General features: G+C 38.3%; 2 protein-coding genes across 3 annotated transcripts; one reads left to right on the forward strand and one right to left on the reverse strand.

Moving 5' to 3' along the window:
• Positions 1 to 2,584: 2,584 nt before the first annotated feature.
• Positions 2,585 to 17,595, forward strand: cul3a (cullin 3a). Its single transcript, XM_042497677.2, has 16 exons — positions 2,585 to 2,921; positions 6,026 to 6,223; positions 7,442 to 7,555; positions 9,156 to 9,316; positions 10,139 to 10,253; positions 10,343 to 10,571; positions 10,670 to 10,815; positions 12,318 to 12,494; positions 12,614 to 12,784; positions 12,925 to 13,032; positions 13,598 to 13,722; positions 14,740 to 14,836; positions 14,960 to 15,094; positions 15,236 to 15,422; positions 16,676 to 16,821; positions 17,017 to 17,595. Exons 1-16 carry the CDS (start codon positions 2,862 to 2,864, stop codon positions 17,146 to 17,148), a joined length of 2,301 nt encoding a protein of 766 aa, XP_042353611.1. The 5' UTR covers positions 2,585 to 2,861; the 3' UTR covers positions 17,149 to 17,595.
• A 1,111-nt stretch (positions 17,596 to 18,706) lies between these two features.
• On the reverse strand, positions 18,707 to 25,101 carry dhrs12lb (dehydrogenase/reductase (SDR family) member 12-like b). 2 transcript variants are annotated; one of them, XM_042497954.2, is made up of 10 exons: positions 24,885 to 25,101; positions 23,524 to 23,657; positions 23,370 to 23,452; positions 23,020 to 23,115; positions 22,296 to 22,377; positions 22,151 to 22,212; positions 21,875 to 21,979; positions 20,875 to 20,965; positions 19,779 to 19,916; positions 18,707 to 19,684 (listed from the first exon to the last, which is right to left on the reverse strand). In XM_042497954.2, exons 1-10 carry the CDS (start codon positions 24,938 to 24,940, stop codon positions 19,527 to 19,529), a joined length of 1,005 nt encoding a protein of 334 aa, XP_042353888.2. In that variant the 5' UTR covers positions 24,941 to 25,101; the 3' UTR covers positions 18,707 to 19,526. The 2 variants fall into 2 exon arrangements, with proteins under 2 accessions (XP_042353888.2, XP_087941539.1); XM_088085413.1 differs by having other exon boundaries at positions 24,821 to 25,101.
• Between the last annotated feature and the right edge of the window lie 162 nt (positions 25,102 to 25,263).

Genomic DNA, 25,263 nt, shown 5'->3' on the forward strand with positions numbered 1-25,263 from the left:
GGGACTGTTCTTTATTTATCAGGAAGTGGATGGCTGGGGCTCACTTTGTTTTTTATTGTTTTCTTTTTATTTACCCTCCCAAAGCCACAAATAATTTTATTTGAGGATTCCTGAGTAACTGGGGAAAATGCATGACCCTCCCTCCACCATAAATTATTTATTAGATTTAAATAAACTAACCCTTTGATGTTTACAAGTGAGAAGTTGAAGAAGAAATCCTGGAATTAAAAAAAAGCCTTGATTTTTGTGTCATGCATGCTGGTTAGTTAGTGCAAACAGTTTATTTTTTTAGCAATTTTAATTTAAATAATTTAAATTTAAATGATACACTTAGATTTTGATTGATTTTGATGAAATATCCCTAAAACCTGGAGCATTTTTTTTTTCTTTTCTTTTTTGTTAAACATGGGGAAAAGGCAATTGGCAACTTGGTGAGAAATGTTGCAGTAACTGCAACCTAAACGGTCCCGGATAAGCAGAAGAAAATGGATGGATGAGTATTTCAAAAAAGCTAAGGAAATGACTACTGCTAAAAAAAAAAAGAAAGACTACATATTTTATCATAATTTTTAAGCACTTTTTTTCCAGGTCATTTCCTTGACTGTTTGTTTGCTACATTTTTAAACTAATTGTCAGGTAATTTTCTTACCGTACTTCTTCTTTTTTTTTTTTTTTTTTAAAAAGTCTTTCTAATTTTGGGGTCATTTCTTCTTTCATTGTTAATTGCCTACTTTCCATGTATTTTAAAGACACTGAGCCAGTTTGCTCAGGTTTCAAAGGGTTAAGCTTTGATTGGGTTATGTTTTTATCACTGTCAATGTCAAGAGTTCCCACAGCTAGACTTTCAAGACATTTTTCATGCCCAGCCAAATGCAATTTAAGATAAATTTTACAATACGGCAAGAAAAATAAAACATAATCTGACATCAATATCTTGGGTTAGGGACAACTTTTTTTCTCAGAAAAACACAACTTCTTGTAAAATTACAACTTTATTTGACTTTATTCTTGTGATATTGTGACTTTATTCATTTAATATTACTACTTTGTCTCAAAATATTATGATTTAATTCTCAAAATTACAACTGTTTTTCTCATAATATTATAACTTTATTCTCGAAATAGAATTTCTTTTTTTTAAACACGGCCCTAATCCTCGTAGTATTCCCCTCACCAAAGCCAACATAACAAACGCCTCCCTCTTTGCCCCCCCAGTAAATAACTCACAGTCCCTTAATGTCTTATGGACTCACCTGCTCTTATATTTTCTTCTTTCTCTCTTTCAGAAAGCGTTGTCATGACAGTGAGAAGATACTCCATCTTTCAGCCGTTGGTCAGTCATCGGACGTTGGAGTTGGACAATGCTAACAGTGGAAAACCGCAAAGATGAAACTTAGCATGTTTAACTGTAAACCTATCTGACAGAGTGAAGCGGCCTAGCCTAACGGAAGAGCTAGCTTAGCTTGACTCTATTTTGGCACTCGAAACAAAACTGTCACCAAATAAATGTTTTTTTCTGTGCGTTTTTGTCAATCATTTATATACTGACCCTGTTTTTTAAGTTCCTAAGTAGGCTCCTACTATGTTTTCGTCGAAATACTATTATCAAATGCCAAAGTTAGCTATGATAAGACGACGCTGAAGTCAGCTGCCGATTCGAGGGCAGCTGTGTTACTTTGTGTTACTTAAGATTACTTTAAACTGTGTTTAAAGTAATCTTAAACCTCCCTGTAATTATGTAGCCCAGGTTTGACCTGTCTCAGTATAGTCGTTTTTGACAGAGACCTGGTCTAATGTGGAAAACGTGGGGGGAAAAAGCAGTGAAATCTTACTTTTTTGGCATTTTCACAAATAAATTAAAGGCTTCACAAATCTGAAACTGTGTTTTAAATAATATTCAGCCTCTCTGGGATAATCTAGTTCAGGTTTGACCTGTCTAAGTATAGTGGTTTTTGATCTGGACCTGGTCTAATGTGGACAACGTGGAAAAAAACAGTGAAATCTTTTTTTCTTGCGTTTTCACAAATAGAATAAAGGTTTCACAAATCTGAACTGTGTTTTAAATAATATTTACCCTCTCTGGGATAATCCAGCGCAGGTTTGACCAGTCTAAGTATAGTGGGTTTTGATCTGGACCTGGTCTAATGTGGTCTACTTTTGAAAAACCAAGTGAAATTTCCCTATTTTTGCATTTTAACAAATATAGGTTTTAAAAGTGTGGCTTTCAGACAGATTCGGGGCTTTACCTTTAATGTCTAACATGCTTTAACAACACTTTACGGTGCAAAAAGACGAGGATCGGTCCCCGAGCAATTTAAGTTATTTTGCCCTCTAACTCTGCTGAACTGCTGAATCGGAAGCAACGAATCGGAAGCTAACTTCAGCGTTGTTTTAGCTTAAAACTGTCATCTAATAAAGTTTTAAGTTTTTTAAACTGACACAGTCGTGGATGTATTATAGTGCAGTCGGACCCTGTTCCTGAAGTTCCTGAATAGGCTACTGACATCTTTTTTATGTCGAAATATTGATATCAAATATAATGCCAACGTAACCGATATGAAACGTGTGAGCCGTTACCAACCTGTGGAACGCACCTGTCAGTGTTTTCACTCTCGCGAGATTTCGGCGTTGCGCAGTGGAGTCCAGTCGTCCGCCATCACTGCATACAAGCTAACATTAGCCAAAAAAACACTGAGAAGGGAGCGAGTGACAACAACATAACAGACACACAGACCGACCTAATTCCTACAGGGGAGGTCACTGAGTTTCCCTGCCGCTTTCCTGGCGTAGAAAACAAACCAGCAACTGCCTTTCATGTAGTCTTTAAGTCAACTTAGACACGAAAGTCGTTCTAACTAATCATGTCCAACCTCAAAAGCAGCACCAAGAAGGACACCAAGATGAGGATACGAGCCTTTCCTGTAAGTCTTTACCGGCTCTGTGAGCACCGAGACGCTAACTATGACACTCGAGTACCGGGGATGACAGGTCTCTGTGCTAGCAACTGCCGCCTAGCTAGCTGGTCAAACAAGAAAAACATGTCATTGTCATTTTTAAACTGCTATTAGCTGGACGAGTAATCTAAAGACCATTAGCTATGATAACAGTTCAGTTTATTTAACGGTAGCTAGCTTCTTGGTAAGAAATGCTACCGTCATTTGACATGAGCTAATGTTAGCATATGAAGGAAACTTCCACAGTGATATGTTAGCAAACGGTAGCTAGCTCAGTAGCAGGCCCGATAATGTGAGCTAACTTGACGCTAGCTAAGTTAGTCAGTCAGCAAGTATCATCTGTAACGGCAAGCTGTTTTGGCTGTTAGTGTTTGGTTGCACCGTGCATTTTTTTGGCGTAGATGGCAATTAATACATTATTATGTAGCTTTAGAGGTAAAGCAACCTCAGCCTGACGTGAGAGTAAACAAGGTAACTTGAGTAGTTAAATGTTGTTGACGTCAACCCAGCTACCTGCTACTAGTACAAACGTTTCTGGCACCAACAGCCGTTGATCACAGGGCTGAATTACATATTCACACACAAAATTAATCTCTGCTATGAGCGCAGTTGTCATGTTGTGGGGAAATGCAATCTTGTTATGTCCAAAGTTGCCTAGCTTTTTCAACACGATTGCAGTCCTTGTTGAGATCGGTAGTGTGAAACACTGGCAAAATGCTTTTTATTCTCTGTTGGATATCCAGAGTTATGAGTGGGTGTCTGGCAGAATGAGTCAGTGAGCAGATGAGTGAGTGAACACAGTCAATCCTTCTTTAAATGTTGATCTTAGATGCAAGTGCAAGACGAGCCCATTAGACCAGAGTGTAGCTACTATCAGGTGGTCTTAGTCAATATAATAAGAAACTTGAATTAAGGGATTAATTAAGGGATGTCCTGATCAAGTTTTTTTTGCCCCCATGCCAATCTGAGTCATGTCATATTGAACAGATGCCAAAACCGAGTCCTGATCCGATACTTGCATTTACCTGGATAATACAGCTGCACAATACACACATCAAGTTCTTTCAAGTTATTGAAATCAAAGCAGTATATAAGCTTGACAGTTTAATAGCTCTGCAATGCAATACAAGAAAAAATGTTTGTATCTAAACAGTTCATATGTTTTTTTATATTGTTTTTACAACATAACAAAGTTAACATCCTCAAAATATTTATATAACTAAAACATTTTATATGACTCTTAGCCACTTAGTGCAGCATTTGTTTTTTCAACAACATAACATAGTAAACAGAAAGTGTGTCAAAAACTAAAGTGTGTCTTGAGAAACTGCTGTCGAATCCACTTAGTGTAGCATTGTAATAAAAGTACAAAACACTATAAATGAGTAATATTATCACATTCATTCATTCATTCTTAGTAAACACTTGTCCTCTAAAAGGTCATGAGGGGGCTGGAGCCTGTGCCAGTTGTCATTGGCATGCAACCTGGACAGGTTGCCAGACTATTGCAGGGCTGACATATAGAGACAGACAACCATTCATGCTCACCCACGTATGGGCGATTTAGAGTCACCAGTTAACCTGACTTCCATGTCTTTGGACTGTGGGAGGAAGCCAGAGAAAACTCATGCTGACACGAGGAGAACATGCAAATTCCCCTAAGGTCCAAACCTCGCCCCAACCTGGGTTCGAACCTGTGACTCTCAATCACAACAAATACTTATAGGAGGAGAAGCGTTACAATAAAACCTGAATATCTGCTGCAAATAGTGCTCTCTGTATACGACACCTGGCGGAGATACATAAAGGTGGGGCGTGTGCTTAAAATAACTGATATCGATCAGTTAAAGAATTAAAACCTGTAAGACCAAACTCTGATCTTTTTTAACAACATCAAAAAGATAACTGGATTTAATGTGGACTAGTCACATCTGGCTGACACTCAACTGGCTTTGGTTTACTGACCTAAGTTACCTATTTCAATCCTTCATAATGACATGGACACTCAGAAGAAGACAGTAATGTGTCGCCAGGGTGTTTGTTTGTTGGGGTACAACAAGACTTGCTTTGTATTTAGGACTATAAAGTTTTTTAATGCAGTGTGGTCAAGATGATGGCACAGTCTGTTTTCATGGGCTCAGGTCTTAAACACAATATGTAATACATATTGTTTTGTTTTCCGTTGAGTATCGATAGCCAAAATAAAGCCACACTGCCAACTTTGCTGTGATGTCCATTTTTAGGTTTATGCTTGATGCTGACAGTCCACTACTTTTGAACTTGCATTTTCACTGTTTTTGTCTGATAAAACCAAACTAAAGTGTATAGTGCAGGATTTGTTCTACAACCTAAACAGTATGACAGAAACTGTCAGTAACAAGAACTTTCTCCTTGATATTTCTTTGATTTGTTTGTCATGGCTCAACCTCTGCGACATGACTGACAAATTGCATCAATAATAGATCTCTCTGTTGCTGTTGTCAAGTCGACACAAGTATCAAATGGTGATTTGATTGTGGCCTTCTGTTAACCAAAGCTAAAGCTCCTGTGCTGCTGCTGCACTGAGATGCTTGATCAAATTGCTGTTATGAGCTTGCAAAGTTATCTGACAGCTGGCAGAATCATCTGGACATTACTTGGCATCACTTGCATTGTCTCACAGAGCGATTGCAACTAACAGGAATGTGGCTTGTTTCCATTCCTACACTTTCATACCCAAGCTTTACAGTGAGAGTCATCAATCAGACATCTGTGCTTTAAAATAACTTCCCTTTCCACACTGCAAGGTGGAAATTGCTTGCTTATGTATGCAAATGTTTATGTAAATGTTCTGAAATCTGTATGACATAGCTTTATAAAGGTCCAATACTATTAATCATTTACAATGTAGTACATAGTTTACTCAACCTGTATCATGCGTATGGATCTTTTTGTACAAGTGGTCATTTATTTTGCAAAGAAAACCTTGACTTTACTGTTATCATTTACATATGCTAAGTGGAATTGATGAAGAATCACATTTTTTAAGTAAACATACTGTCCATCCACTGTCATCTTTCTGTCCCTCCTAGATGACAATGGATGAGAAGTATGTGAACAACATCTGGGACCTTCTAAAGAATGCCATTCAGGAGATCCAGAGGAAGAACAACAGTGGGTTAAGCTTTGAGGAGCTGTACAGGAACGCCTACACCATGGTGCTCCACAAGCACGGAGAGAAGCTCTACACAGGCCTGAGGGAGGTCGTCACAGAGCACCTCATCAACAAAGTAACGAAACATTTTTCTTTTTCAATGCAGCTTTTGTTTTTAAAAATTATGAGCAGATAATCAGTGATAATTTGTTAGAATTGTGTCTCTTTGTTTTAAAGGAATACCATTTGTATATCAGTTACTCCCCCTGTGTTACCTTGAATTTGTGAACAAAAGTTTTTTTCTTGCATGCCTCGCTGATGAACAAAGAATCCAAAAACAGCAAACATTCATGGTGAACTGAAGTCACAGGGGACGGCATGAAACAAAAACAAAACTTTATCAAACTCTTGCTCAACTCAGGCAGTAAAATCCAAGTCCTATTTATACAATCATGCTCCGTTATTCACAAACAAATGCATTTTCATTCAGACTTATTATTTAAAATACTTTAGCACGGATGAGGTGCATGCCTGGGCATCCGCATGCATTTGAACTTTGCCCAACAGAATGCACAAAGTTCATACTCACACGCTTGCCCATGCTTGTTATGGAAGTGTTTCAAATGGTACGGTTTCAGCAAAAATATGTTTGGGAAGTTCTGAGCATACAACTGGATGAATGAGACTTGGATTATACTTCACAAGTTGTGTGAGAATTTGTAGGCGCATGTTTTGATGAAGTTTTACATTTGTTAATCGTGCTTACAGTTTTTGGATTCTTTGTTCACAGTCGAGGTATGCAGGAAAAACAGTTCCTTCACAAATTCAGTATAACACATGGTTAGTTATTGATACACAAATTCTGACATTGTGGATGACGTATTCATAAGCTTAAATACTCGTCTTTTACAAAGCATAATACACAAATGGATTGTGAATGGACTTTGGATACTACATTTCTACACAGCCACAATGTCTTAAGCTGTTGTTAACTCCCTCTTCCCCTTTAAATCATTTCAGAATTGTACTTGTTACCAAATGTCTCTTGTTGCTTTGCATGGCCTATGTTCTGTCTTAAGAAGTCCTGTTTGTTGTTGCTGTTGCAGTCTGTATGGTGTCCTGCTGTCGTTATGTGAATTTTATCACTTTATAGGTTACAAAACATCTTGCCAAAGGACTACAGTTGAAAATTTGCCAGCTGGCTAACACTGGCACATTTACAGAAATGTTGACTAATGTGTGTTGTCCTTATAAAATAAAATAAATTAAATTAAATATGAAATTAAATGTTCATTTGTCACATCAGAGATAACTTGCTGAGACCTTAATTTTGTCAATCTATTTGTATTTTCAGGTACGGGAAGATGTCTTAAACTCTCTTAATAATAACTTTCTGCAAACACTGAATCAGGCCTGGAATGACCATCAGACTGCCATGGTTATGATTAGAGACATCCTCATGTACATGGTAAAAAGGCTGTTTTGCTCTCTTCTCATACTTATTTTGTATAAATTGTTCTGTAGCTGTAGATTAATAACTGCACAAAAATATTTATTTTCCAGAGCAATGATTGCTTCTTTTTTTTTTTTTTTGGTCAATGAGACCAGAGTTTCTAAGCCCTGTTGGGTCCTGTTGCCCCTGCAAGTGGATTATGGCACTGGTTTGCTGTCATGAATAATTTTGTGTATTTGAAGAAATGGCCTTTTGTTTCCAACTCTGGCCAACCTTACCTACATCCTTTTCTGGACTTTGTAAGGTGCTGTTTTATTTGCACTCCTAACAATAAGCCTCTGTTGCTGTATTTATTTGTTTGCTGGAAAACTGGCAGGACTAGTTGATTTACTTTAGCAGCAAGGCCAAAATGTTTGTGGGGGTGTGTGTGAGTGAGTGAGCCCACGAGATAGGCACAAGTGTAGGCTAAACAATAGCACAGTCAGTACAGAGACTACACAGCTCTCCTGGGGTTCTTTTGTTCTGCGCTCTCCTTTTTCCTGTCCTGGACTTACCCCGGACAGTCTGCTTTCCGGCATTTAGCCACGGCAGGCTCCCCACATTTGTGCAACGAGAGCAGCCGCTGATGTTACCTGCCTGCTGACCTCTAGCGGAGAGCCAGACAGATGCAGCAAGTGTGACTTTGCTGCTCTCACCTGGTGTATTTACCTTTTTAGAAGCCTCTCTTTAGGCCCTGCAAACATTTTTTGGCCAGGACAGGCAGGGTATTGTTAGTTCCAGCACCGTTCATTCATTTTAATGCTGAGCACAGATGTATATGTTTTTTCTTTAAGCCCATTACCTGCACTCTTTATATTTTTTATGTAGTAATCTAATGTCAGAAATGCAAAGTCATTCACTACTCAAATGCCGAACAAAGGAGAGGCATCATAAAGCAAAACCCCATAAGCTGATAAAACAGGCTTTTGGAAATTGGCAGGCATGAAAGCAAGCCCTCTTAAAACAAAATAACAAGAAAAACAGCAATGCAAATCACATTATGATGCACTGTTATATCCTGGAAGTTAGTCATCTAATAAAAAACACCTATAATTTTGCACTGGTGAATAATAATATTTCTCATTTTGGAATTTCAAATCTTGCTATGCTGAGTGGCGTAGTAAATATTTATCATCCACACCCCCCTTTCATTTCTATGCTCTCTGAAATTGGCTTAGGTTGTAATCTTAGGCTTTATGGGAATAATTTAGATACCTACCGGTCATTTATTCTGATGCTCTAATGACCTTCAGGCGGATTGTATAGTGTATAATGAAGTGTTTGCTGGCATATCCAGCCCCAATAAAAAGTATTGTGCACCAGTGGAAGTAGTGTTTTTTTCTAGCATGCAAAATACTTACTTGCCAAAGTGGTAACGGGATGTATACCTTTCATATAAACTGTATACTCTTAAAAATATACATTATTTCTACTTGTGCAGAACTTACTTAAATATCCCAGCATGCGCACGTTAACATAAGTGTTACTGAGTCAGTTTGGGACATCTGACTTATTTCTGCACATACAGTATTTAATGTGTTTTTTTTTTTTTACCCTGTTCTCTGTTGTCTTCCAGGACCGGGTCTATGTTCAGCAAAACAATGTGGAGAATGTGTACAACCTCGGCCTCATCATATTCAGGGACCAGGTGGTGCGCTACGGCTGCATTCGAGACCACCTGCGGCAGACGTTACTGGACATGATTGCTCGTGAGAGGAAAGGAGAGGTTGTTGACAGGTATGCAGAAGTACTACTTCACTACTTCAACTGAAGGATTACTGTAACTGTTGACCCACTGAGATTTTAGCTGAATTCGAAACAATGGGGTGACATGCAGCAAGTTTCCTGGATATCTGTCTTGATCTGATATGTTTCAACAACTATGCACAATCATAGTCATTTAGTTTTTGATGCTTTGTTGTGTGTGTGATTAACCTTTTTTATTTAGTTTCACAATATACATATAAAGTGACACAAAGGATGTGCTATACACATAGCATTGCAGAAAAAAATTGAAAATGAAGCAAAATTAATGGCAACACTCCCACCCATCCTATTAGATCTCCATGATATGAAACAAGAGAATATGTATCTGAAAAAAACAGAAAAAAAGAAAAAGAAACATTAACAATACAATTCATAAACAGTAAAGATGAGCCAGTTTAACATCACCATTATTATACCAACAATTTCACAAGAATGACAGTATAATACACCCAAAAACATTTACAGTATCAGGACAGCAAGGGACATACGACTGTACTGATTTTTTAAAAAATATATTATAAAATTACTGAAATTCTTGTATTTTACATAGAACATTTGTGCAACATAAAATAGTTCTCTTTACCTTATATACTGAAAGTTGCATATTAATAACTTCAATATAAACATTTAACAATGGAATATTGTGAGAGTATGAGGAGGACTCCAGTGTAAGGCAAGTTTTTTTTTGTTTTGTTTTTTGCTGCCTATTTTTTGTGAATTTTACTGTTGCAATGCATTATATTCAAAAATTTAAAAAAAAAATTAACTGCTGGTATGGATCATCTACTGCAGGGGCGCCATCAGAAATGCCTGCCAGATGCTGATGATTCTTGGTCTGGATGGCAGATCTGTATATGAGGAGGACTTTGAGGGTCCTTTCTTAGATATGTCAGCTGAATTCTTCCAGGTAAGTCTGTGGCAGGTTTCTTGCTGTATCTGTGCTTTTTGTAAAATCTAGTTATAAAACACACACACACACAATATCTGCTCTTTCAGATGGAGAGCCAAAAGTTCCTAGCAGAAAACAGTGCCAGTGTCTACATTAAGAAGGTGGAGGCCAGAATCAATGAAGAGATCGAGAGAGTTATGCACTGCCTGGACAAGTCTACAGAGGAGCCCATCGTCAAGGTGGTGGAGCGGGAGCTCATTTCTAAACACATGAAGACCATTGTCGAGATGGAGAACTCTGGCCTCGTCCATATGCTCAAGAACGGCAAGACAGAAGGTAAAAGAGTTGCCCATTTGATGTTTCCAAATGAGAGTGATTATGATTTTAAAATAAAGATGAAAGTATAATCTTAACCCACTGTTTGTCCCTTTCAGACCTGGCATGCATGTACAAGCTGTTCAGTCGTGTGCCAAACGGCCTGAAAACAATGTGCGAGTGTATGAGCTCTTACTTGAGGGAGCAAGGCAAAGCTCTGGTGTCAGAGGAGGGAGAGGGCAAGAACCCTGTCGACTATATCCAGGTATGATGTTTGAAAAAGAGTCCAAAAACACAACGCTCCGCATTAACACTTAAAGTATAATCGCATTCAGGGCTTGATGCTCAAATATTTTCCTAGATCAGATCTTTCTGCCAAGACTGTTCACGTTCATGTTTGAAGTGACACATATCTGACATTAGTGTGAACATGTGAACACATCTGTCCTGAATTGGTGCAAGCTTTTGTAAAAGAAAAGTCTGATGACATCTTTCTGCAAGTAGCCACATGCTTCTGTTTGGGAGAGTGTGCAGAGTGCTTTCGGAGATCTGGCTCTGATTATTGGTTTTTGGGATAACGGGCTGTTGTACAAATGGGCTTTTTTGTCCATTAGCTCTATTTGCAGCTACCGCTGGTGGTTCTGTGGAGAGAGAGAGGTATGGGTGCAGCTGGGAGAGGAGTCGTGAGTTGTGTAGCCATGACGTGGATGGTTACACGACAAACAGTTTTTCTAAACTTTAGGATGTCCAGGGCTCCAATATCTCTGTTGGTACCTCAGGACAGCGCTGTCACGGCATTTAGGCAAGCTCTCTATCATAAAGTTTTCAGCAGTAAGCCTCTAAATTTCTGGTGACTTAGGGATCTTTCCACAGCAGTAATACAGCTATGGCAGCCTAAGGTAGTTTAAATGGACTGCCTCAACCCTGTTTGTGCTCCTGCACAGTAAGTCTGGGCGATATGGACTGAAAATTATATTGCGATATTTTTAGGCTATATCTCAATACACAATATGTATCTCAATATATTTAAATCTTCTCAAAAGTACTTCATTTATGCTTGAACTGGGAGACAAGAATCGAACATTACAATTTTTTTAACCAAATTCCCGCTTTGATGTGACAGTATTGTAGGAATGACTCTTAGTACTTTGAAAAAATATGAACACAATTCCATTTTTGATCAGTAGTCATTCGTAATGTAGATATAAAGACTAAGGGGGTAAAGACAAGTATTAAAATAAGTAGAACTGTCGGATAAGTTGAGAAAAGTACGTCACTTAACTGAAATGCAACCTTTAAAATCAGGAAAAACATCATTATTCCATATCATGATATGAATATATCCAGTATCCAAGATGATATATAGTCTCATATTTCGATACGATATAATATCTTTATATTGCCCTGCCCAACTGCACATTGAAATATGATGTGGAAAAACCATGGGTGTACTAGAAAAACATATACATATGAATGCCGATATGATCGTTCTCACAGCGGTCACATTTCTGGTGATCAGATATATATCTGATTTAGGACCACATATGAAAATCGCCCAAATCTGATCGAAAAGAAACCCTTTTCTGTGTCCATAATACTCTAAGAAAAATGCGGTCTGTGTCACAAGAGCAAATAAATCAGATTTGGGGCACATTTGCTTATAATTTGAACGTAGCCATAGACACTTGGCTAACCCTATTTGAAATAGTGAATGAGAGAGAAATGTCATCAGATTATATCACCTCTTTATAATTGCCTCCTCAACAGGGCCTGCTCGACCTGAAGACACGATTTGATCGTTTCCTCCTTGAGTCTTTCAATAATGATAGACTCTTCAAACAGACCATAGCAGGAGACTTTGAGTATTTCCTCAACCTCAACTCGCGCTCACCGGAGTACCTATCACTCTTTATTGATGACAAGCTGAAGAAGGGTGTCAAAGGGGTATGTTGCTCTTAAAATGTTCCTTTCAATACCTGCCTAATATTTCTACATTTGTATGCTCTTTTAAGAAAATCATTTTTACTTTGCCTCATTTGTTTCTCCCTGTCTTGTTTGACCAGTTGACAGAACAGGAGGTGGAGTCTATCCTTGACAAGGCCATGGTGTTGTTCCGGTTTATGCAGGAGAAGGATGTGTTTGAACGGTACTACAAGCAGCATCTGGGCCGCAGGCTGCTCAGCAACAAGAGTGTGTCAGACGACTCAGAAAAGAACATGATCTCTAAGCTCAAGGTAAAAGAAATAATATGTATACATATTCCTTGTACTGTCCCCCATTAATTCCCTCCTCTCAGCTCTCGCTGCCCTGCCTTCACCCTGTCTAAAACCATGTCAGCAGTTTCAGCTCAGTGTAATGTCTTTGTCCTTTGCAGACAGAATGTGGCTGTCAGTTCACCTCCAAACTGGAAGGGATGTTCAGAGACATGAGCATCTCCAACACTACCATGGATGAGTTCAGGCAACACATACAGACCACATCGGTAAGACAGTTGGACGCCTTTTCAGAGAAACGAAACACTAATTATTCTAAACAAAGAATGCCTTTTTTTTTCAAACAATATGTTTATTGAAGTTTCAACCGCACATCAGTATATAAATATATATATCCCCACAGTCACACACTCCCACAGACAAAGAAAATAAAATGAACAATGACTATCATTATAATAACAGATTAAAATTCAGTGGAAATACATCAATTAATTAAATTTGGTACAATGATAAATAAATAAAAATGAAATAGAAATAAAAATTAAATAAAATTTAAAAAATACCCCTTTCAGTCAGCCATACATGCCTCATTGGCTAAGATGGACATAAATAAGTCCCAAACAAAAACAAACTCTTTTTTTTTTTTACCTTCAGCACACCTTGAGTACAAGTCACAGTCCATATGTTAATAGAAGTACATCTAAAAAATAGAATCAGAAGTGAGTTTGTGATCACAATGATGTGATCAGAATGTCGTGTACCAGTTATTCTGTAATGGAAATGTAATGACTGTCGAAATGTATATTGGAAAAAACTCCTGTGCATCTCTTTCAGGCATCTCTAAGTGGTGTGGACCTCACAGTTCGGGTCCTCACTACCGGCTACTGGCCCACACAGTCAGCCACACCCAAATGCACCATCCCCCCTGCTCCCAGACACGCCTTTGAAGTCTTTAGAAGGTAAAGCTCTTGAATGCACTCCAATGTTTCACCATACAAAAGGAGCAGGGGTGTGACTATTCTCCAAATTCAACTTTTGATTTGACTTCAGACTTTAAGGTCTGAAGTCAAAGTTTTGATCTAAACTTTTTTTTTTTTTCCCCAGCACAGTGGGCTACGAAACTATGCCATTGTTATACTGTCGGGTCTTGATCCCGACACATCAACAGATCATTTTTAAAATCTTCTTTAAAAAGAAGGTTACATGGTATAAAAGAAGGTTACATGGTCTTAAGTGTGATATAATTGCCATAGTTTTGAGAATGTACCACACTAAGGCCAGATGGTCAAATTTAAATATTTTATTAAAAATTTAATAAAATCTTTTTTTAACCCAATAGGCCTGCACCCAACTCAGATTTATGCCAGTCGAATCAGATTTGGCAGTTCGATATGAATATCCGATAACTTGTTTTATTTACATATCAAGTTTTAAAGTCTGAATGGACTCAGCAGGATGTCATGTCAGCGGTATCCAAGTAATTTATCAAACAAGCTATCTGCGCTTATGATGGGTCAAAAAAAGTTTTTCTGACACTACTTATAAAAAAAAAGCTACAGACTGTGTTGTATTGTCACCACCTTTATGCAGAAAGTCTCTTCTCTCTCCTCCTCCATGGCGCTGCCTGCCTGTCTGCGACGTTCTGTTCCAAAGAGTATCTTGTAAGTCAAGAGTGCTCACTCCAAAGCAAAATCTGGGGACCAAATCATCCCCAGAAGCACACAGCTCACTGACTAGGAAAAAAATGAAAGAAGACTGCTCAACTTAAAGCAATCTCAGTCGACTGAGGAATATTCAACTGATGATTCACATTTCTGACCTTCAAGTGGCAGCCCTAATCGCCAGTCCTGCTTTTGATTTTGATTATGTAAACTGAAAGCCTATTTTAATTAATTTTCAGTTTAGAAATAGTGACTGCCCTGATAGGGAAACACAATGTTGCTCTGTGTGATTTCTAAAGAACTTTTATTTTACAGGTTTTACCTCGCTAAGCACAGCGGTAGACAGCTCACACTACAACACCATATGGGTGGGGCAGACCTAAATGCAACTTTCTACGGAGCTATTAAAAAGGTAGGCAAAAATTGCAATTTGCCTTTTTATGACAAACCACATAATTCAACATACAATGGTTGTGTTTGGTATAACTTCTAAGTTTGGAGCTTCAATTTAACTCTCCTTCTCCCTCACCTGCAGGAGGATGGTTCAGAGGTGGGTGTGGGAGGTGCTCAGGTGACTGGCTCGAACACACGGAAGCACATACTGCAGGTCTCCACCTTTCAGATGACCATCCTCATGCTCTTCAATAACAGAGAAAAGTGCACTTTTGAGGTGGGCACAAATGAAGCACATTCATCCTAATCTCACCTCTTGTCACATCTTTTTGTCTTTGTAGAGGTTATTTTTGCTTACATTAACAGTCCTGTGCCCCCCTTTTCACAACCTCATCTCCCTCTCGATCCCTGTCTACAGGAGATCCAGCAGGAGACAGATATTCCTGAGCGGGAGTTAGTGCGAGCGCTGCAGTCATTGGCCTGCGGAAAGCCGACACAGAGAGTTCTCACCAAGGAGCCAAAGTCAAAGGAGATAGAGAGTGGCCATGTGTTTACAGTTAATGATCAGTTTACTTCCAAACTGCACAGAGTCAAAATACAGACAGGTGAGCAAAGTTTGCGAACAACACATACGTCACTACAAATACAAATCTCACCTTACTTCTGGGCCGTTCTTTGTGCGACGCAGTGTATTGTGCTTTTGATTAGAGGGTTTCGTTACCAGAAAACTCAAACATGATACTGTGGGCGTCTATATGTTCTGTGAGATAAATGGGTCATTACTACTGTGCTTACAATAGTTGATCATTGTGTTACTTTTAAACAAAATCTTAATTACAGGGTTCCCACAGTCATGGAAAACCTAGAAAAGTCATCAAATTTCATATATAATATGAGATAATATGAATCACATTTTCCAGGACAATCATGAAAATAGTAAATATCATTGGAAGTTTTTGAAAAAACATGGAAATGCGGTGAGTTTAATAAATTTAGTGACGTTAATATAACATAACAATGAATCTATTTTCTGTAGCTGACAACATAATGTAGCTCTAATATGCATCAACGTTTGACATTTATTTGAAGTTTTATTTGTTCGTCACGAAAGTTTCTTAATTTTCTCCCCCACATCTCTCCCTTCATGTCTGCCAACTAGGAATGAGAAATATTTTTTTCAGCCCCTTTGGCTTTAGGGGAGGAACATACAATTTTAAATGGCTGTATTTTGTATTTATTTTGCCAACAGTTTATACATAAAACATGCATGTTTTCTTTCAACAATTTTGGCATTTTTTTTTGTCTTTCTTTTACATTTTAGATGATTTTTATAGAAAACTTTTTATTTAAATGCAGATTTTAATGTGTTTCTTTTTTATTATTTTTTTTTATTACTTTTGGGGGCTTTTTTTTCTTAAATTTTTTTAAGAAAATCATTTTTGAGGGCATGTTTTCTTAAAAAAGTTTCAGTGATTTAGTTTTTTTTTCATACAATTTTGAAAGACATGTTTTATTTAAAGAGCACTGAAACAACACCATTCATCACAGCCAGAAACGTTCAAAAGTTTGTCCATGACAGTGTGTGGGAACCCTGTAAGTGGCACTCTAAAACTAGATTTAATACCTTGTGTACAGTATTAGGTTTACATTTACCTCAGAATATGAATAGTGCCCTGGTATCATGTTTCAGCCTTTGAGAAACGTGGATAAATGACATCCTCTGTTTAAAAATACATGGAAAATGAAACGTGACATGGAGGAGGGGTGGGTCTATCTGCTATTACAAAGTGGTTCCTCAAGAGATTTCCTATTATTTTTTTCTTGAACAACATCTTGTTATTACATTCTGATTTCCCAGTTGCTGCTAAACAAGGGGAGTCGGACCCCGAAAGGAAAGAGACGCGGCAGAAAGTGGATGATGACAGGAAGCATGAGATCGAGGCAGCCATTGTCCGAATCATGAAGTCAAGGAAGAAGATGCAGCACAATGTCCTGGTGGCAGAGGTAAGAAACTTCATATGAGAATACATATTTGGCCTAAAATGGACAGTAATTGAATAATAAAGTAATACGCCATGTTCTTTACTTAAAACTCTTAAAACTTTAAAGTATTTTTATTGTGACAACATGATCTGCAAAGAAAATGCAATTTAAAAATTTGATTTTGAAAAGTTAAATTTTGTGACTTTGTGTCTTCAGGTAACTCAGCAGCTCCGGGCGCGTTTTCTTCCGAGCCCTGTCGTTATTAAAAAGCGCATAGAAGGACTAATAGAAAGAGAATACTTGGCAAGAACACCAGAAGATCGCAAAGTGTACACCTACGTTGCATAAAAGATGAACTGTGGATGGGAGGAGGAAGAGACTGGAGGCGGCGTTGGGATTTGTTTGTTTTCTTTGGACTGTTGTTACGCATGGACTGGAAGTTTCTTTTAAAGACAAATGCTGGGAACCTGATTCACCCTCCCTTACAAAAACACAGTAAACAGACATAAATGGGGAATGACATGTCGGCGCAGAAAAAAACAAATCCATCAAAAAATTGTAGATGATTTTTAAATCAGGCCCAGTCTTCCTATTCCCTGTGAGTTTTAACATGGATGGATCCAGCTTCAAGCTTTTCACTGTTTTACCCTTGTAGAGATCAAACTTGCAAAGAATCCCTTGGGAAAAATGTGAATGCACCACATTATTTTTTTGTTTCAATACTGTATAAAAATAAAATTATTAAAAACAGCAAATGTGGATTGTTACAAAACAATAATAAAAATAATGAGTATTGATGCTCTGTAGTTTTTCACACAGAATTGCTCTGCTTATCTTCGACATTTTACTCTTACTTATTGTAATCTTCAAACTGCAGTAAGTATTAAAACATCTTAGGTCTTAAGTCAGATGCTGATTCCCAAATATTAGCTAAATTTTGCCTTCCAAAGGGCCCATACCAGGGTTATCTGCCCTAGTTCAAATTTCCACTTTATTACATTAAGAAAAGAACAATATTTTGCGACCAAAATGGGTTTTTGTGACGATTTAGAAATGTAAACGGGCAGATGACTGTCACATTACATCCATTAAACTAGGCTTATATTATCCCAATACAGTTAACACTGCAAATATCGAACGACTTCAAGGGCGGCCGTATCTACTGCATGTCTAACATGTAAGAATTATAGACTACTGTGCAAACACTGATATACTTGTATATGTTTCAAGCACGTGTTAAAAATCAAACTCACACCCATCAGATAACCCAAGAGATCCAGTTTTTTTAAATCCAGAAAGGCATGTTTTACATGCGTTCACTAACTACTAATGAGATATAAAATCTAAATTACTTTTGTCTGTAAATCAACGGTTTATGACATTTCCCTGAACAGGTAGTCCAGTTACAAAATGTTGACATCATAAATAAAACGGCTGACGCTGAGCTATGGCTGTATAGGAATGGCAAATGGAGCAGACCAGAGGGGGTCCTCGAGGGAATTCCAGGGGTCCATAGAAAAATGGGGCAGTTTATTTTCACTATTTAATTCACTATAGAGGTAAGCACAATGTGAGTGAGAGTCATAAGTGATTCTTTTGATCATAGGTTTCACTCCCACCTCAGTTATCCCCTCAGCTGTAGTTGAATTCTGATCTTAATCATCTCCCAACAACCAAGATCTTTTTAGGTGGAGCTCCCTGAAGTGAGGTCTTATTGACCCAGTATGTATCAATTTAGAGGTCCGTGACACACACAAAAAAAGGTTAGGAACCACTGATCCATATTACTGGTTCCCAATGTGGGCTCTCAACCCCCACTAGGGGTCGCCAAAGCCTTACTGGGGGTTGCAAGGCCTCCTTGACTAAAGGATTGTAAGAAAGCTTTTCTTAAAAAATACACAGTGGGTCTATGTGTTAGCATTTTATTCATTTCTGTAAAGCAAACTAAATGATTTTTTTTATCTGTAAAGTTTAGATTATTATTCAAGGAGTAAATGTGAGAAAAAGATTTCACAGGATAAGGGTGCAATGAAGACCTGAACACAAGTTATACTCATAAAGTTAAACAGCCTCGACCTGCATTTGAAAACAGCAGTTAGAACAACCAAAGAGCTAACAGAGCAATGGCCGCAGCAGGAAGTACAAGGAGCCTATGCGAGAATCAAAAGCGAAGCCTGTAAAGTATGCATGAAAATAAATCAGAAATACATGATGCAGATAGGAAATTTATTTAAAAAAACAAACAAAAAGCAACTAATCTCTGATGTAATATTCACAGGAAATAATCGTCTGTCCTTTAACACAAGCTTGCTGCAGTTTTCACTGGGTTAATTGTACAGTTTATCAGTTCTGTACTGATTTTGTTATGCATTGAATTTAATATCCATGAAATATTTCATTTAGTCAGGGATCATCAGTTCACTCAATGATAGAAAATGGATCTCTTAAGGAAAACATTTGGGAATCAGTGATCTAGATGACAGACAGCCATGTTTTTACATGTGTTCAGTGAATGCCAATAACATATTCAGTCAAAATCAGTTACTTCTGCCTTTAAGTCAGCCCATATACCACATAGTGACACTAAACTGTACACCACCCTCAAAATATGTCTGTGCAGAAATCAGAGCTATGTTAGACCAACGAGTCTAAGCATGTTCAGAAACGGATGTTATTGTTACCAGTGCTTTATTTGGTTACATATGGTGCAACATTTGCATCAGAATTCAGACAAACTGAGGTCTGGAGGGACCATTGGGCTCTGCATCAGGTTGGGACTGAATGGCTTTAGCCAAAGTCTCCAGTTGAGTCATGAAACGCTGAATCTCCTCTGCGGAGCTGTGTGTCCAGGCCAGAGGCAGGTGGACAGGAACAGGCACGCGATCTACAACACAAACAGGGGTCACTCTCAGAATGTAAAGAAGAAGAACATCTCTGTATGTGTCATTCAAGAAGCTGTCGCACTTCATGCTGCTCACCTTGAAAGAACTGCCCGCTGCGTGTTCGGGAAGCAGCTCTAGACAAGGCCAACCACACGACAGTGTCGGCTCCCTGCTCCACACCCCGCAGCCTCTCCCCCATCATGTGGTGGAACTGAGGCATAGATGTAGAGACAGCTGGAAACAGGATAGAAAATCAGTCAGGGTTATTGGTGCGTATGAGTGTGTATATTGGATTTATATTACTAACAGTGTGACCAAAGTTATACTTTTCTCTGGTTGAGCAAATGAAACAGAAGCAGGCTTTCCACTACAGACAGAGTGGGAATAATCAGCAATGATCTGCAGAAGTAGTGACATCCAAACTAAAAGTGGGAAAAGTCAAGAGCGGGTCCTCCAGGACGGATTCATTTAAAAAATAATTTGGTAATTTTTCACAAAATGAGGATGATGCAGAAAAAAATATTTGGCAGATAAGATATTTCTATCAAATTCTTCTGAAATCTTTCTGAATTTATAAGTAACTGCCTATTTAGTCCAATAACTGAATGGCACAATTTTTGAACTTATCTTTTTAATAACAAAAATCATGTGAAATACTCTACTGTTGGGCCAGGTGACTGCTCAAAAAAAGGAAAAGAAAAACAACCCAAAGGAGTAGCATATTTAGCATATGTACTATATTTAGACTAATCTTTAGTCTTGCCAGTTTTAGCAAAAATGACCAACTAAAATACCGGAGTGTATCTTTAGGGAGTTGAATTGGAAAAAGAAAAAAGTTACCTGTAAATATGATGAGCAACATTTTTACAGTTTTTGAAAAAAAGGTATATTTTTGCTGCATTTTAGATTACTATGAAACAGTGTCTGGGGAACTTTGGTTTGGTTTATTTTTTCTAGTTTTAAAAAAATGGAAGTTCAGGTCTTTAGACATTTAGTATAGCACCAACCATAAGGTGAACTGTTGCTTTGTCTTTGATGGACAGGACACAGTGTGCATTTATGCCTGTCTGCTTTTCTGTTTATTGAAAGGCTTTTAAAATTAAAATAAAAAATAAATAAAAAAGCGAAAACAATATCAGCAGCAGCAATAGTTTTTATGGTCTTCTGGGTTAGCTGTCTAATGAGTCCGTACCTGGTGTATCTACCCAGCCTGGATGCATCACAGAAAAGTGAATGACCGGGTTAGCTTTGGCCCACTGTTGTGTCAGCACCACCTGCTGTCTCTGAAAAGAAACAACACAATGTTATCTCAGTGAAGAAATTAGCCTCTGAGCAATGTTTCCCAAATGGTCCAGCCATGGGGTCCAGATTTCTCCTTAGTTGTTAGTTCAAGGTCCACACATTGGATAAATTACAACAATTTCAATTTTATTTCACAGAATGCAAACAACACATTAGCTTAGAACGCAAGCAAATAAAACACATTTCAAGAATAAACAAACTGCATTTTGAAATAAAAGCTCTGTGCTGGAAATTCACTGTAATTCAAAATGTTGTTTGTTCCTTGTGCACTGTGCACTGAGCTGGAAAAGAAAGCTTTTATGTACTCTGCTCCCCTTACTTGGAATAGCCTCCAAAGGATTTGATACTGAGAGGACTGGTCTCTCTGCCTGATTTTAAAGCTTTCATAAGCACAAGGGTGAATGAATCAGTTGGGTACTTGTCATTGTGCATAGGTATTTTAATATTTCTATATTTTTCATGTACATCTTTTGTGTTTTTATTTTGGTTGTTATCTCTAACTTTTCTTACGTGGCTATCTTGGCCAGGTCTCCCTTGAAAAAGAGAGATAATTGATTTTAACGAGACTTACCAAATATGGGTTATATAAAAAAAATAAATAATAAATTAAGTATGTTTTTTATAAACTTGACACATTCACAAGTCACTTTTGGTCCATTCATAATGGATCAATGTCCCACTTTTGGACCATGACCTACAGTACCAGTTGGGAACCACTGCTCTACAGTATTCACTGCCATGGCGAATGTATTTTTGCATCACTGTTCTGTCTTTTTTTATTCTGTTCAACATTACACAAACAAATTGAAGCCTAGTGAGTGAGTAGTGATTTAAGTAGATCTCCAACACAGACATGCGCATCATAGGTCTTAGATTATGTTCTCTTCTACCTTGTTCTGGGCATAAACCATGACACCATCAAAGTATCCCTTCTTGGACTGCAAGTCATTGACTCTGAGTTTTTGGACCAGCATGCCTCCCGAGGACACAGTGATCTAACAGGAGGGGAGAAAAGAGGCACAGTGTGCTTAGACAACAGCCACTGCAGTGTGGACAAAAGTGGCATTATGCTGTCCACATGATGCAGATGAGCACTTTGTTTGTGCGCGTGTGTGTGTGTGTGTGTGTGTGTGTGTGTGCGTGTGTGCGTGTGTGTGTTTTCATACCACCCTTGGATCCCGGCTCTTCTGTATAAGTGGTATGAGACTCTGGGTGAGGATGTACGGCCCTATTGAGATGAAAAGTCACACATTTAAAACGGTTGTGTATACAGCAGCATGTAGTTATTTGACCCCCATAGTGAGGTCTCACCCATAGTGTTGGTGGCAAAGTTTTTCTCCAGGCCCTCAGCATTCAGCTCTCTCTTGTGCACCATACACCCTGCATTATTTATCTGTCATGAAGAAATTATAAAGATGTCATAGTGAACAGGAACAACATTACAAACTATTTTAGTTTTAGCTGCTTAGGAGGGGATGGAGGGTAATTAATGGCAGCAAGTCATTGCATTTGCTGATTTAGGAGCTAAAAAATTGAAATACCTGTGACTACTGCGAGTCATTTGGCACGGGTGTGAATGCTTATTATTCGCTTTCCTACTGCATTAAAAAGACAGATGTTAGTGGGTGTTTGCAGGTTTTTTTGTGCAGTGGGAATGAGGCTTAATTTAACGCAGTGATGGACCAGCGGCTCCTGTTTTCAGCAATGTTAAATCTTTATTTCCCAGCTGAAAATTGTTGTGTGATGGTAAGGTAAAGCAGTGAAAATATTCTTAATATAGCGTTCACTTAACTTGATTTTGATTTTTTAGGTGGGACTCTTTTTTGGTGGCTAAAATACATTTTGCTGCTGCCCCCATCCACAGCAGTACATTGCTTAGCTTCTGTGCCAGACTCAAGCCTGCTTCTCCAAATTGGGTGTGTGCCAATTGACATCTACTGTGTGTAATATACAGACTTTGGCTGAGTAGCTACATCATTAAACCCCACTCCAACAGATCTGAACTATCCCTTTAAAGGAGACGGTAGACACCTACCAACACATTCAAGGATGGATACTGCTTCTTGAAGGCCTCGGCAAACTCCCAGACTTTGCGTGTCTCTGACAAGTCCACAATATGGATGTAAACCTCCTAAAATAACCAGATAAGTATCAGTCTCTCACATATAATGAGATTTGTCACTTTTCTTAGACGTAGAAACTCCAGCAGCACTTGTGGTGTTTAGAGCATCTTTATTCTTTATGGTTTTTTAATAAAGTTGCTCTAAATACTACAGGTATTGCTGGAGTTTGTACACCTTTGATTGATCTTTCTTCTGCATGCACCTTCACCCTGATTCTACAATTTATCATTTTTCTTCCCATGTAATGTTCAACAACACTCACCGTGTTCTCAGACGCCCTGACAATGTCCACTCTGGCCTCTTCTGCTTTATCTCTGTTCCTACATACCATGTGAACCGTCCCACCTGGAAACAGAGAGATTTTCTATCAACATTAAAATGCATGGCACAGAGACAATACCTCTCCAGCAGTTTACCTTTCTTGGCTATAGCCATGGCCGTCGCCCTGCCAATCCCACTGTTAGCTCCGGTGATCATAAAAGACCGTCCCACAACAGACACATCCAAGTCTTGGGGCTCAAAGCTTTTACACGCTGCCTCATATCCCTTCCTAAAGGCACACAGAAAACACACAAATCAATGTGTTCAATGTTTTTCTTCAAAATTTAGTTTCAGTAGAGTCAGGTAATGTGAATGTAGCGGTGAATGACGTATCTGAAAGGCTATACTTGAGTAGAATACAGATTTCTTCCCAGACTTTTGTAGAAGTTAAAGTCACCTATTTTAATACAACTTTTTTCAATGTCTTAATGTATCTGGCATTTACTGTACATGTATTAAAAGTAATGATAAAATTTTAAGCGTACTTAAGTATTGAAAATAAAAGTACAAATAAGCAAGCATGATGATTTTTTAAAATCATGACGTTTATTTCTTCAGCAGATGTACACCACCTTAAAAATTGAGCCTGCATTACATCTGAACACTTCAAAACTCAAAGAATTTAAATCAGTGGCTCTCATCTGGTGGATCGCAGGTGCATTCTGAATCAGCTGAAATTGGCTAATGAATTTGTCAAAAACAAACTTATTTTTGAAGTAACAGTGAATTTCTGGCACTGACTTTTATATTTAAGTGCCATTTCTGTTTAGCCTTGCATATGTTTTATTTCTTTGTGTTCTACGCCAATGTAGTGTCAACATTTTGTGGGGAAAAAAAGAATATGTGGTCATTTATCTAATTTGTGGACCTTGAACTAATACAATGAAAAATCTGGATCCTGTGACTGGAGCAGTTGGAAACCACTGATTTAGAGAACGAAATCCACTTTTTTTCTGTCCTCCAATTCCTTCATTCATCCATCTTTCCCTTCTTCCCTCCGTTCTTATTCCCTTCCTTTCCTATTTTGTAGTAAGCAACTAAGATGCTTTGGGGAAATGCATTAGGGAGTTGTCAGAAATATGAAAACTTGAGTAAAGTACAGATACTCCAAACAAATAGGGCCTACTTAAGTGCTGTAATGAAGAATGATTAATTATTGCATAAAAACACTGTGAAAGTCATCCACAAGACACATGAATGAAACTATTGTAATAGTACATAAAGGGGAGTTTGTGTTGTGTGCCATACGGTGATCAGACCTTTGATATTCTCCTCATAGCAGCCTTTTGGCTTAAATAAATGATATGAAATACATTTTTTACAGACATCGCATGCTATATTTAGTCAGACAACAAGCAGGGGTAATAACATAGACAAAATACAGTTGCTTACAACATCCCCTCACATCTGCATCTCCAGACAAGCTCCAAAATAAGGACTCAACATGTTGACTGACCTGGTATATTGGTGGATCCCATTCAAAAACCATATGGCATTTCGGTACAGAGACATGATACCAAGTAAACAACAATCCCAAGACGTGCACGACTAATTTCCCAGCCCCTGTCAACCACTGTGACAGATCAGCATCACATGAAGCAGACAGAGAGGGTGCTGCTCTCTGCTGACACTGACCGGGAACAACACCAAACAAACAACCGTGACAGTCAAGTGATATTAGTTAAAGTTTTATCAGCTCATTCATTAAAATGCACCGGTACAAATCACGTGGTACACTTTAAAAGGTTGTGATGGGCTGCGTTTGTAAAGCAAAAACCTGCAATAACCAATCCCGATGGCTGTGAGGTGCGGTGACGCGTCCAGCAGGCACCGTT

The sequence above is a fragment of the Plectropomus leopardus genome, chromosome 12 (genome assembly GCF_026936395.1).
Source record: "Plectropomus leopardus strain MGB_pleo_1.0 chromosome 12, ASM2693639v1, whole genome shotgun sequence".
Classification (NCBI taxonomy): Eukaryota; Metazoa; Chordata; class Actinopteri; order Perciformes; family Serranidae; genus Plectropomus; species Plectropomus leopardus.